Below are 13,123 nucleotides of genomic sequence, written 5' to 3' on the forward strand. Positions count from 1 at the left end.
ATAGTTTAATTTTTCAGTGTTTAATAACACAAATTTTGTACTTAATAATACAAGTTTAATCTTACGAAATATTACAAATCTAAGTAATGCTTAAAAGAAAATTTAAAAAAATGCTTTAATAATGCAAATTTGTATCTTTTGCAAATTTTCAAACTAAAAGCTAAACAAATTTACGTACTACATACAAATCTTTAATTTAAAATTTGGAATAAGCAGAGCTGTATAAAGTCAATACTATAAGCAAGTTACTTTTTTGATGAGTATGTTTTAATTCTTTGGTGCTATTATTATTTATTTTTATCACCAAGTTTTGCTTTTATCACCAAGTTTTGCTGTTATCCCCAAGTTTTGCTGTTATCCCCAAGTTTTGCTATTATCACCAAGTTTTACTATTTAGTTTATTTGTACATTTATGACAGCAAAAAAAGACGGTTTACTGCTATTGTTAAAGATTTAATCAGGTAAATAAAACAGTTTCCTTTCATTTGATTGGCAGTTGGTGCTCTTGTAAAAACTAACTCAACAAGATTCAGGTTTCACAAAATTTGTTAGTACTCTTTTTTTTTTTTTTAAAAAAAAAGAGTACTAACCAATTTTGTACAAATAATTTTCTTGAATACTTGACTAATAAAATTTCCAGTATGCTTTTAAAGTCCATAATTTAAAAGATTATCTAAATTTAAGCTTTTAAAGTACACAGTTTTTCTAACTTCTAAGGTAGAAAAACATACCTTTAAGGTAGAAAATTTTATAACAAATCATTATTTTTTATATAACACTTTAGCTCAGAAGATATAAAATTATGTCTTACAAAGGGTATACCACATATTCTTTTCTAACCCTTACTAAGGGTATAACACATATTCTCTCTTTTTGAAATTTCTACCTTTTTTTGATGTGTAGATCAAAAAAATTTTCTAAAAACCTAAACTTTTTGTAAGAAAAAGTCCTAATAGCAACTGTAGACTTATTTAACAACAAAAGATATATAGAATATTTATTTTGATACAAAATATGTACTGGATAATCACAAACTTGACTGGTAAATGAAAATTAAGATTGTGTCAAGATTTCAAATGACAATTCAATTATTGCAAACGTAAATGAATGTTGCAATAAAAAGTTAACCAAACTAGTTTCACTGCCTTTTGTTAGTCTTGAATTATTTGTTGCATGTATTTGCAATTCACATTGGTGGACTAAAATGATTGTGAAATTTGAAAAGAACATGAAGATTTTTTCATTTATTTTAATAAATTTATTTTCGGTATGGTTCGGCTATTTTACTGACCTTGTAGCAATGAAACTGGTTGTGAACAATTGTTATTGCATTTATCCTTAATAGAATCAGTTCTACAATGGGTTAATATTTCAATTTTTTTTTTTTTTTAACTATTTTTTAGTTATTATTCGTGGTGCAACCCTCTCTCAACTCTTTAACTCCGAAACATGAACCTTGCCGAGGCCGCTGCGCGGAGAAACTAAGTTAAGCGCGGTACTTCCAGGGACGTGGTGGAAGTCGAACTCGGAACCTCTTGCTTACAAAGCGAGCGCTCTTACTACTACACCACTACCGCAATTTATCATCTATTGTTAGTTTGAAAATTAATTTTGAACTGTTATAAATACGTAATAAATACGTTGTTGTTAAAATTATTTTGTTAGCTTTCTTTAAATATTTTTTTCACATTTCAAAATATTTTTTTACAAAATAACTAAAGCAAACATTAAAACTTTATATAACATATTGGGTATAACTTAAAAGTTATACTGTCGCAAAAAAATAATGTTAGGACTTTTACTTGTAAAAGTTAGATGATGAAAAATAACCAATTTTTTTTCATTTATTTAACTAATCTTGGTGCGAAACGACTCAGTTACTTCATTACTTATCATTCTCCAAAATAATATAACTTGTTTTGTGTAGTTTGTGAACCAGACTTGGAAAAATAGCTCAAGATCTGTATGTCTGTATGCCATATTTGTCTATATATCGTACGTGTCATAGGAATTTATGTTTTTACACCTTTTTATCAAATTTTTTAAAAATAAATTGAAAACATGAAATGTACAACATTTTGTTGTTATTGTTGTTGTTTTTCTTTAATTGTGAAATTACACGTGTATTGCAAATAGCGAGCTTAAAATTTCTATTAAATTTAGGGAAAATAATAAAATTTATGGACTGTAATTACAAAGTTTTTTTGTGAAAGTCTTTTTAGTACAAAATACATGTTATTAGAGGCATTAGTATTATTATAATATTTTTTGCCACTAACAAATATATAATATCTATATATAAAATCTACATATTCAATATTTAATTAAAAGAGTAGATAAAATAATCTAATATTTAAAAGATCAACAAATATTTTGAAAGTCTTTGTTAAAGTCCTGGCTTATCAATATACTTTTTTCTAAAACAGAATTTTTTCTCTCTTAGATTTGCCCGACAAAATAAATAGAAAATAAAAAGAAAGTTCAATAAATGTAAAAAGAAACTTAGAAGGTTTCTCTTCGCGTTTATTGAAAGATAAAAAATATGAATTTTGTTTTTTGATTTTTAAACGAATTAATTAGGTTGATTATTTAATGCTAAATTCAACCAATGAAATTTAAAAACACTTGTATAAAGTAATAATATTTATGCGTGGTTTCAAAACTAAAAGTGCTGCTTAGTGACAGCCTAATAAAAATTGCATTATTGCACATTAGAATACGCGAAACAATTCTCAACGAATCTGTGACAACAGTATTACTCTTGGAAAATTAGAGATTTGTAAACAGCTATAACGCCTCCTGCGCAGCTGCTATGTCTTCCAGGTGTCCTTAAAGATAAACTAACCAGCTTTGATAATAGAAACATTGTAAATTTGCTCAAAAAGAAAAATGTAGTAATAGTTTTGTATACATTGAGTAGAGTTTGAACATAACTTTAAATTTATATATGGAATGGTAAAAAAGAAAGTCTATCAAACTACAAAGTTCATTTAATTATTATATTATTTTGTCAATACTAAACTGTTATATACATTAAATCGAAGTAATACATATTAGAAATTCGTCATAGAAATTTGTATCCAGTAAAAAGTACAAAAATTTACATTTAGTTAAAAAAACATATTACAATAAAAGGGACATTTTTACAAACACGGTTTTGGTATGACTTTTTTAAAATAAGAAAGAATCTTGCCTTGAGATAAAGCCAAATATGATGCTATCTCATAAAACTGTTTGAAATTGTATATGTTTAATATAAAGCTATCAGTTTTTAAAACGTTATGAAACGAAAAATATTCTACAAATTTTTTTTTAGTTATTTTTTAATTATATTAAACTACTTTCTAAATGTTCTAAATTTTATTTTTTATTTTATTATTGTTATTTTTATTTTGTTTTTGAATCTATTAAACGGGATAAATAATTTATTCATTAATTTTAGTTATTAAAAAATATTAAGTTAAAAAAACTGTCAAACCCTCCATCTTGCCTTTATTCGACTGGTTAGGCAAGGAGATTGGCATGTCCTTAAATTTCTTAATTTTACAATAACTTCTTTTGCTGAAGGTCTTTCTAGCGGATCGGCTCTCCATAACGATTTAACAAGTTGTAAATAGGTTCTGTTCTCGCATTCCATTTTTTCTGTGATATCTGGTCTCAAATGGTAAGAAACTACTCCGAAAATCACAACGTACATGTTTTCATTTCCATACGGTTTTTCGCGTGTGAGAAGCTGCCACAAACATATACCATATGAATACATATCTGCCTTACATGTTGGAAATTCACCTACAAAAAATGTCATTTTTGTAACTTAAATATTTAAAAAAAATTTTTGTTTCCTTTTCAAATAGTTGAGAACATTTCTTACTCTTTTAATTTAAACACACAATCATAAATATATATATAATAAGTATATTATAGAAATATATGGCTGATGTTGCCGTAAAGACATGAAACATTAAGTACCATCAAAAATTTGTTGCTTTTTTTCATTTAACTTTATATATATATATATATATATATATATATATATATATATATATATATATATATATATATATATATATATATATATATATAATATTAAAACATAAATATTATATATATTGTTTGTAAAATAAACTTTCCTCTCTATAACGTAATGCATTGAAGCAGAAAATATAAGATTATTATCCGCAAAAGAAAAGTATCATTTTGCCACCTAGTAAAGTTTGTTTAACGCGGCAAAACATAGAAGCAACAAGAAGGTTCTGAATTATTATGTAAACTGGAGTTTAATTTGCGTGAAAATTTTGAAAAGTATTTACCGCTTTGAAGCAAGACAATAATTTTTTTTTTAGACTAGGAGCGTCTTGCGTTCTTTTCTTTAAACAATATTTTTCTATACAATATTGATATTTTAATAAACCTGTATAATAACCGACTAATTTGTATTACTATCATGTGGCGTTTCTAGCATATTGTTTGCGTTTCTTTGCCGCCTTTTGTATCATTGCATTTACACGCGATAAAGGATTATTAAAAAAAAAAATTTACCTTTAAGTAATTCAGGACTTCTATAAGCTAAGGTACCAGTTAAATATGAGTTTGTAGGAGTTGTGGGTGATGATTGTCCATTTTCTGCTAATATTTTTGAACACCCAAAATCTCCGAGCTTACAAGTATTTTTGTAAGTTACCATAATGTTTGCAGGTTTAACATCTAAATGAGCAATATTTTGCTTGTGAATATAGTTCAAAGCACAAGCAATATCAGAAGCAAATCTCATTCTAAGAAATGGTGTTATATTTTCTTTATCGTCATTAATTATTGTTAGTAAGTTATTTTTTCCAGCAAATTCCATTAAAACAAGTCTATCGCGCTTAAGTTCTATACTTTGGTTGGTGGTTGCAAGGATACGTACAACGTTGCGGTGAGACAGCGTCATTACAGCTCTCTCTGCTTGAAATGATTCGCTAACTGCGTGAGGGTTTTTAAGATTTTTATGAAATCTCTTCAATGCGATTTTGCGACCAAAACAGCGCCCCTCAAAAACTTCACCGAATCCACCCGATCCTAAATATTTTCCAACTTCTAACCGTATACTCTTTTCGCCATTAAATAGATTTTCGTTTGATTCTTCGGTAAATGAACAGTTTACCTCGTCTGGAATGCTACCTCGGGAAGTGTTTAAATTTCTGTAACTACGACGTATGCTGCATGTACATCTCATTTTAACTGACTGCTTGAATAATTTATTTAATTCACTACAATAAGAAATCCAGTTTCTGAACACTCTTTGTGTAGATAAATCCACATGAAAGTTGCCCGCAACTTTTTGGAGATATCAATATAAGAAAGAGTGTTTCTTATGTAGCAGAGAACAAAAGTGGACATGAGATAACAAGAAAATTTATACAATATTTACTTTAAAGTATCACGTGTTCAAAACCTTATTGTTTAAATTAAGCCAATCAAATGGAGTTAAACGAACCGTAAAAGTTCTGTTTGACTATTGTTTAAGCAACAAAAGAAAGCTATTCGAAGTAGTATAAAAAATTCAAGCCATCATGCCGAGGTGCGGAGAAAGTCGTTGATCTTTGTAAATATGTGGTACTTTCGAATATAACAAATGTTTTAGTCGCATTCTTTGACCTCCGAAATTAATGACAAAATTTCAACCCATCACTCTCACTCGGTAGATCTTTCGCTACATCTTTTTGCAAAGTGATCTTCATTGAATTTATTTTTACAAATCGTTTTCACACAATAGATTGACAAAATAATCAAAAGATTAAAAAATATGTTTCTTTCTTCTTTTCTTTCTTCTTTTTTTTAACAAAGAACGCAGTTCAATTCAATGTTCACGCTGGCGTGCGAGTCTTCCGAACTGTTGAAGGCTAGCAGAGCATTACCGGATGAAATGCGTTCAAATTTTTTACTCATATATTCTTATTATTCATACAGTGAACAATTTTTTAATAATATAAGTTTTTTTTGAAAACAAATATAAGATTAAATAAAAATATTATTGCACTAAATAATTATTAACTCATAAGTAAGTTTTATATTTCATGAAATTTTAGATGAGTTAACTTTTTTCATATTATTAAAAATTAGTAATTTTATTGAATTATTTTTTCTAATTTATTTGTAATTATTTATTTTCCGCTATTTATTTTTCATCCTTATTTAATTTAATACAAACACTGATAATCATGAAAATCGTCAAATACAAGTATTAAAGATAGATTAAATGCATCATCACTACATACATTCACTATCTTCCCATTTCATTATCACGCATTATATATTATCGTTTACAATTCAAATAAACGTTATTATAAACTTATCGCAAGTGTCTCTTCCACCCATAAAATATTAAATAAAGAACTTGTATACTTTTCTTCTACCGTTCTTTTATCTTTCCCTGCTATATAAGGAAAGCAAATTCTACTAAATAAATCTATTGAAAAACCATGGAAACTGGAAAACCATACAACTTGATACGGTAACTTTTACCTCAATAAAAATTTATTGATAATTTATTGATCATTTATCTTTTTTTTTATCCTATTTGGTCATTTTTACACTTTCCTTGGGAAATGGGTTTTAAGTTACAACGATTATGTTATAATTTACAACGATTATGTTATAATAAAGAGTTAAGAAAAATAATTTTTTTGAACTTCGTTGGCCACTTAAAAGTTAGCGTGCACTTTGTTGCGTCTAAAATTTTTATTGAATGCTTTTTTTTTGCAACCCTAGCTGAAAATGAGCTCTAGCTGTGAAATACCATCATTGGAGCAGTATGAAACTGATGGCTTGTTCATTAGTATGAACGTATCGCATGAATGATTTCAACCAAAATCATTTGCCATGATTACCGCGTTGATTTACATACTCTAACTGGCACCAGTTTAAACTGTTTTTGTTTTACGTGGTTGCTTTTTGACACTCTTAACCAATTTTTTTTATTAGTTGTTCTTTAAAATTTATTATCACAGCATGAATAAACTTTACGCTTCATGTAATTCATTCTACTGCTTTTAGACATTTGACGTCACAGCAGGAAAATACTTGACGCTCCATGAATACTTTTTCTGCTGCTTATAACATTGGTTCACAGCAAGAAAAAAACCTTTAGAATTACTGTAGAACGAGAGTGACTGGTATGCTATTTACTGCCCACAGCAAACAATTTGATTTTAGGGAGTCAGATGTAGCGAGGTATAAACCAAAATGTTTTCTTTTATTTGAATTGTATTTAACTTTCTTTTTTCTTTTTTCTTTTTTTTTTCTTTTTCAATTAATAATATTTATATATATAATAAAATTGACAGTTAACAAAAAAAAAAATTCAAAAATAAGTTTAAATCCACAAACTTTTAAAGTTTTTGGAAAACTTATCTTTAAAATGAATACGATTTACTTTCTTATTGAAAATTCTAAACAAATAAATAGCACTATGTTGATATAAAGATGTTAACAATATATAAGATGATAATGATTGATCTTTATTCGTCGACAAAACATTTTCTTAAACATCTCAAAGTTTTAACTTTGAGTTAATCGACGAATGAAGAATTTTTTAAGTTTAAAAAAATTAAACTTCACTTTACTGAAGCTTATTTTTTCTAAATGTTTAACTTAAAAAAAAGAAACTTAAAAATAAAACAAAAACATTTTAAACAAAAATGTTATTGCAATATCTCAAAAATAAAATAAATTTACTCAACCTATAAAAACAGGTTAAAATGAAATAGATGATATAATGATTTTAAAAAGTGTTCATTCATCTGCTCTTAATTATTGGCTCTTATTGAATAAATTTTATTGAACATGTTGTAGATTATTTTTTTATGTTGTTGTGAATTTTTTTTTTATCATTTTTTTTAATAAAAGGATGAAAAATTTAAATAAAAACAATTTTTTAATGATAAATTTTATAAATTTTCGGCCGCCTATTAATTTTTTTTCTTCAGAAAAATGCACGTAAAGAAATGAAAGCTCTCTCAGTAAAAATTAAAACATATCGTTGCATAACCTTATAGGCCAGTCTAGATTCTTTTTTAAAAATGAATATTCTATTTTCGGTAAAAAGTTTAAAACGGAAACGGTGAATTATGAAGTCGAATAAAATACGCTGTACCTTAGTAAATGACGCTTTTATATATTAATTTAAATTAACAAATTTCTATAAATTTTCTTAATTTTTTTCAAATCTATTTTAATATACAATATTCTTTGAAAACTTTTATTCATCGAAATAAAAGAAAAACCATACATCGCAGAGCAAGTCACGCTTGCAGTGGGCGAAAACCAAAGCGACGAGTTATCACTTAACAAAACTGCTCAATCATTCAGCATACCTGTAGAAACTCTTTACAGGTGTGTCCACGATATAGGTAAAACAATTGGGAGTGGTTCAAACACAAGGTTGCCGTAACAGTTTAAATTAATTGTGATAGATACGCTCATCAAACTATCCAATTGGAACTCAACGAATTCAGAAACTCAAAGATTTCAACGAAGCAGTTAAAAGTATTTTATATTATAACAATTAAAAATACTTTATATCAAATAAAAAATAATACATAAAAATATAAAATAAAATATAAAAAAAATACTTGTGCTATATAAAAAAAATACTTGTACGAAAGTTAGTGCTTAGGTGGTCCTGACCAAGATGTTGTATACACAACATCTTCATCAGGATGGATGAGTTAGCAATTTGTGTAGTGGTTCACTGACATTTACGTTCCCTCTGTTAAAAGAAAATTCCAAGTGGTTAATTTAATCTTTAATTTCATCAATTAATTATTAAGCAAACCTAATTGTATTAATTATTAAGCAAACCTAATTACATTAATTATTAAGCAAACCTAATTATATTAATTATAAAGCAAACCTAATTGTATTAATTATTAAGCAAACCTAATTGTATTAATTATTAAGCAAACCCAATTGTATTAATTAAGCAAACCTAATTATATTAATTATTAAGCAAACTTATTATATTAATTATTTAGCAAACCTAATTGTATTAACTATTAAGCAAACCTAATTATATTAATTATTAAACAAACCTAATTATATTAATTATTAAAAAACCTAATTATATTAATTATTAAGCAAACCTAATTATATTAATTATTAAGCAAACCTAATTATATTAATTATTAAGCAAACCTAATTATATTAATTATTAAGCAAACCTAATTATATTAATTGTTAAGCAAACCTAATTATATTAATTATTAAGCAAACCTAATTATATTAATTATTAGGCAAAACTAATTGTATTAATTATTAAGTAAACCCAATTGTATTAATTATTAAGCAAACCTAATTATATTAATTATTAAGCAAACCTAATTGTATTAATTATTAGGCAAACCTAATTATATTTATTGAATTGTAATTATTGATGTTATAATCGTAGACAGATACTTGACAAATGTTACTTTTCATGATGTACTTATTTCCATCAAAAATAATATCTTATTAATTTTTTTACCAGATCATTCGTCACACATTAAATGCTGACGTCACACATTTGATGCTGGTGTCTTTAGCGAAGACAAAAGAACATGGCATAATTTATTTCAACAGTTTTATGCCATAATAACGTTCAGCAGTTTATTAAAAGAAATTTTTATTCAACTGCAAGCAAAACTTTTTGGCTTTTGTGAAGTTTTTACTCGCACGCAAATGATCACTGAGTTTCAAAACACCGGTTTGTTTCTACTCATCATCAATAAAATTTATCCGTCAAAAATTAGATATTATTAATAAGTTTCAAATATCATCATCTCAACCTGAGTCTTTGTCATCTCAACCACCAGAATAAATGCAACTGCTGCCTGCACTAGTAATTACGCCGTCTCAACCACTGTCTCCTAAATCTACACTGTACGAATAAATTACATCAGGTCAGCTCCATAGTCCAAAGTCAACTCGCCTGCAAACAACCTTCAATATTTTAGTAACACTATTCAAAAGAATATTTAAAAGGAAGTTTGAATATTCTTATTAGGCCTAATTGCTTGACGCAACTTTGCAACAACTATTTTGCATAAAATGTAGACGTGCCAAAATTTGACAGCATGGCCGACGACATGGGTTTCGAAGTGGAGGGGCACAATCTTCATATTCTAAAAAAAAGTCCTCTATATCTTGAATTGTATAAAGAAAAAAAAATATGTCCTTTAGAAAAAAAGTGGGAGGCATGCCCCCGGCCCCCTTCCCCTCCCGTTGGCCCTGGACAGAGAGTGTCTCAATAAATTTAAATACTTGAAATATTTCAAATATGGCGAGAGCAAGTAGCAGCTAATAAGCTAGAAAATAAAGACAAAATTTAAAAATAATATAATTATTTCTAATATTTAGAACTTTTGTAAGTTTTTCTTTCACAGGTTTAATAGATTTTTACTTTCAGAATTTTAGACAGTTGTTCATTGTTTTTATTACTTTTTAGTTTTAAAACTTATCATGAAAATATTATGCTACTAAATAATTTTATAATTATTAAAATTATAGTTATGATAATTTTTTTATTTTTTATTTTATTTAGGTGCTACAAGAAGTCCTTACGGTCTTATCACAGAGCACCACGGATGAACATTTAATTGGAAGTTCACGTCTCCTTCCTAACCGATGCTGCAAAACTTGCCCGAGGTGCGGTATGAACCACGGATCTTTTGTTTCTGAGGCAAGTGTTCTACCACTGCGCCACGGCTGCTCAATTGTTTCGTAGCAGAGGGTAATTAATTTTGCTTTAGTGAAAATTTTGTTATTGCATAAATTTAGTGAATTTTGAAAAAAAAAAAAATTTATCTTCCTCTTCATGGAAAACATAAATAAACAAAATTGGGTCCTTTAAAGTACTTCTAATAAATATTTTTACAAAGTTCCATATATAATCCTTCTATTTTTCATTCTTTTTTAGGGCAAAAAAATAACCAGAAAAATAGCAAGAGTAGTCCCTATTTATAAGAATGGCGACGACTCTATAACATCCAACTATATCTTACTTTTCAAAACTTCTCGAACGTATTATGTATAATATGTTATATAACTATCTTGAAATAAATAATATTCTGTATAGCAAACAGTTTGGTTTTAGCAAGAGCCATTCAACATATCATGGAATAATTGTATTAGTCAATAAAATTTTGAATAGTTTTGAAAATAATGAAAATACTCTAGCCTTGTTTATTGATTTAACCAAAGCATTCTATACAGTTGACCACGAGATCCTCCAACACAAGCTAGAGATATATGGAGTAACAAACAACAATCTAAAATGGTTCAGGTGTTACTTAAATAACAAGAAACAAGGAGTGTCGTACAACTCAGCATGTACACGGTTACAAACAACTAGTTGTGGTGTACCCAAGGCTCAAGGCTCGGGAGCTGCAAAACTTAAATGAGAGGTTCAATGCTAATAAACTTTGCTTAAACATCCTCAAAACAAAATTTGTTTTATTTCACAAACCATCTAACTCTGTTAATTTAGCACTTCAACTTCCCCAGCTTATGATCAACAACATTTATATATAAAGAGATCATTCAATGAAATCCTGGGAATAATTTTTCAACTAAATCTTTGTTCGAAGAATCATATTTTGCCCATCGAAAATAAAATCTCCAAGTCAATCGGCATCATGCATAAAATAAAACACCTTCTAAATAAAACTTGCTTAAAAAAAATATATTATTCGTTCATTCACAGTTATATCAACTATTGCAATATCGTTCGGGCAAGCACATACTCTTCAGTACTAAAAAAATATACGTTAAACAAAAGCAAGCGTGTCGAATAGTATGCAATGCTAACAGATATACCTACGCCAAACCATTGTTCAGGGAAAATAGAGCTCTAAATATTTATGAACTGAATCTCCTGCAAAATTTATTATTTATGTTTCAATCGCAAAACAAGTTGCTACCAAAATACTTTGAAAATCAATTTTCCACCATTGATCAAAAATACCCAACGAAGTACTCTTTTCAAAACTTTAAAATTCCGAAGACTTTACTTAAAATAACTGACTTCTCTATCTATATCTTGAGGACCGCGGCTATGGAACTTGATCCTTATAGGGGAAATAAAAAACATGAAGTCATCAAATCTCTTTAAAGCAGCAGTCAAACAGCACCTATTAAACTTAAGTGACCTCACCATACTCTCATATTTTTAAAGATCAAATTAATATTACCTAACTAAAACAAATTTAACTAATGCAAATAGTTTTTTCTGTTCTATACTTATTTATCAGATCGTTACGTACTTTGTTTTTGATTTATTTCTACTTATGAGTTTTTAATGTCACGTTAATCTCACGTGAAACTAATTGCAAAGTTACAAATAAAAGGGGCCTGATGATAAGACTGCAGTCTTCTACTTGACCTGTCATTAATTTTAATTTTTTTAATATTATTTATAAATGTATACATATAAATATACTTGTATTTATAAATATATTAAATGTAAAATAAGTAGTGACGAAATAAATTACAAAAAAAAAAAAAAAAAAAAGTATATTTTCTAAGATAATAGATAATAATTTAAAAGTCTTGCTCTATTGATGTCAGCACCTAAAGCTTTACTAATAGCATACTTTACTATTTGGTTCAATACCACACCATGCAAGAACTATCATTTGAATATGATTACAGCCATTTCTCGTAAATATTTAAAAGTGATGATACAATCGTTTATTCTTTTGTCAAGCGTGTGAGTCTATATCAAAATAAAATATTACAGTAACTAATGCGAAAATGAAAATTTAAAGACCGGGAGAAAGAGAAAGCTTTGGAAATCTGGGTAAAGACCGTCATGAGCTTATTTTAAGAATATTATATGTTTATATATATGCTTTTGTGTGTTTGTGTTATAGAGGAAGTGGGGGCATAACCACCCCCGTAACGTTTGGACTATTGTTATATGAAAATAAAAACGAAATGCGTTTTTTTAACAGTTTCTTTCAATAACCAAATTATTAGGCTTTTAATAGCTGCAATTAAGAAAAAAATAAAACGATTTTTGAAAATGTTATTACACAAAAATTACACTTAGTGAAAAAAATAGTTTTGCCCCCATTGTGAGGCACAACCGCACTCTCACAAAAATCGT

The 13,123-nt window shown here is 27.5% G+C and overlaps 1 protein-coding gene and 1 long non-coding RNA gene across 2 annotated transcripts; one reads left to right on the forward strand and one right to left on the reverse strand.

Annotated features, from left to right (window-relative positions):
- Nucleotides 1-2,985: 2,985 nt before the first annotated feature.
- On the reverse strand, nt 2,986-5,390 carry LOC100215292 (serine/threonine-protein kinase mos). The gene is made up of 2 exons (XM_065792696.1): nt 4,540-5,390; nt 2,986-3,789 (listed from the first exon to the last, which is right to left on the reverse strand). The coding sequence occupies exons 1-2, from the start codon at nt 5,213-5,215 to the stop codon at nt 3,473-3,475; spliced, it is 993 nt and encodes a 330-aa protein (XP_065648768.1). The 5' UTR covers nt 5,216-5,390; the 3' UTR covers nt 2,986-3,472.
- A 1,176-nt stretch (nt 5,391-6,566) lies between these two features.
- On the forward strand, nt 6,567-12,511 carry LOC124809046 (uncharacterized). Its single transcript, XR_010637463.1, has 3 exons — nt 6,567-7,212; nt 10,559-10,747; nt 10,934-12,511. It is a non-coding gene; the product is annotated as an uncharacterized LOC124809046 (long non-coding RNA).
- Nucleotides 12,512-13,123: the final 612 nt, after the last annotated feature.

This window comes from Hydra vulgaris, chromosome 03 (genome assembly GCF_038396675.1).
Source record: "Hydra vulgaris chromosome 03, alternate assembly HydraT2T_AEP".
In the NCBI taxonomy this organism is placed as follows: Eukaryota; Metazoa; Cnidaria; class Hydrozoa; order Anthoathecata; family Hydridae; genus Hydra; species Hydra vulgaris.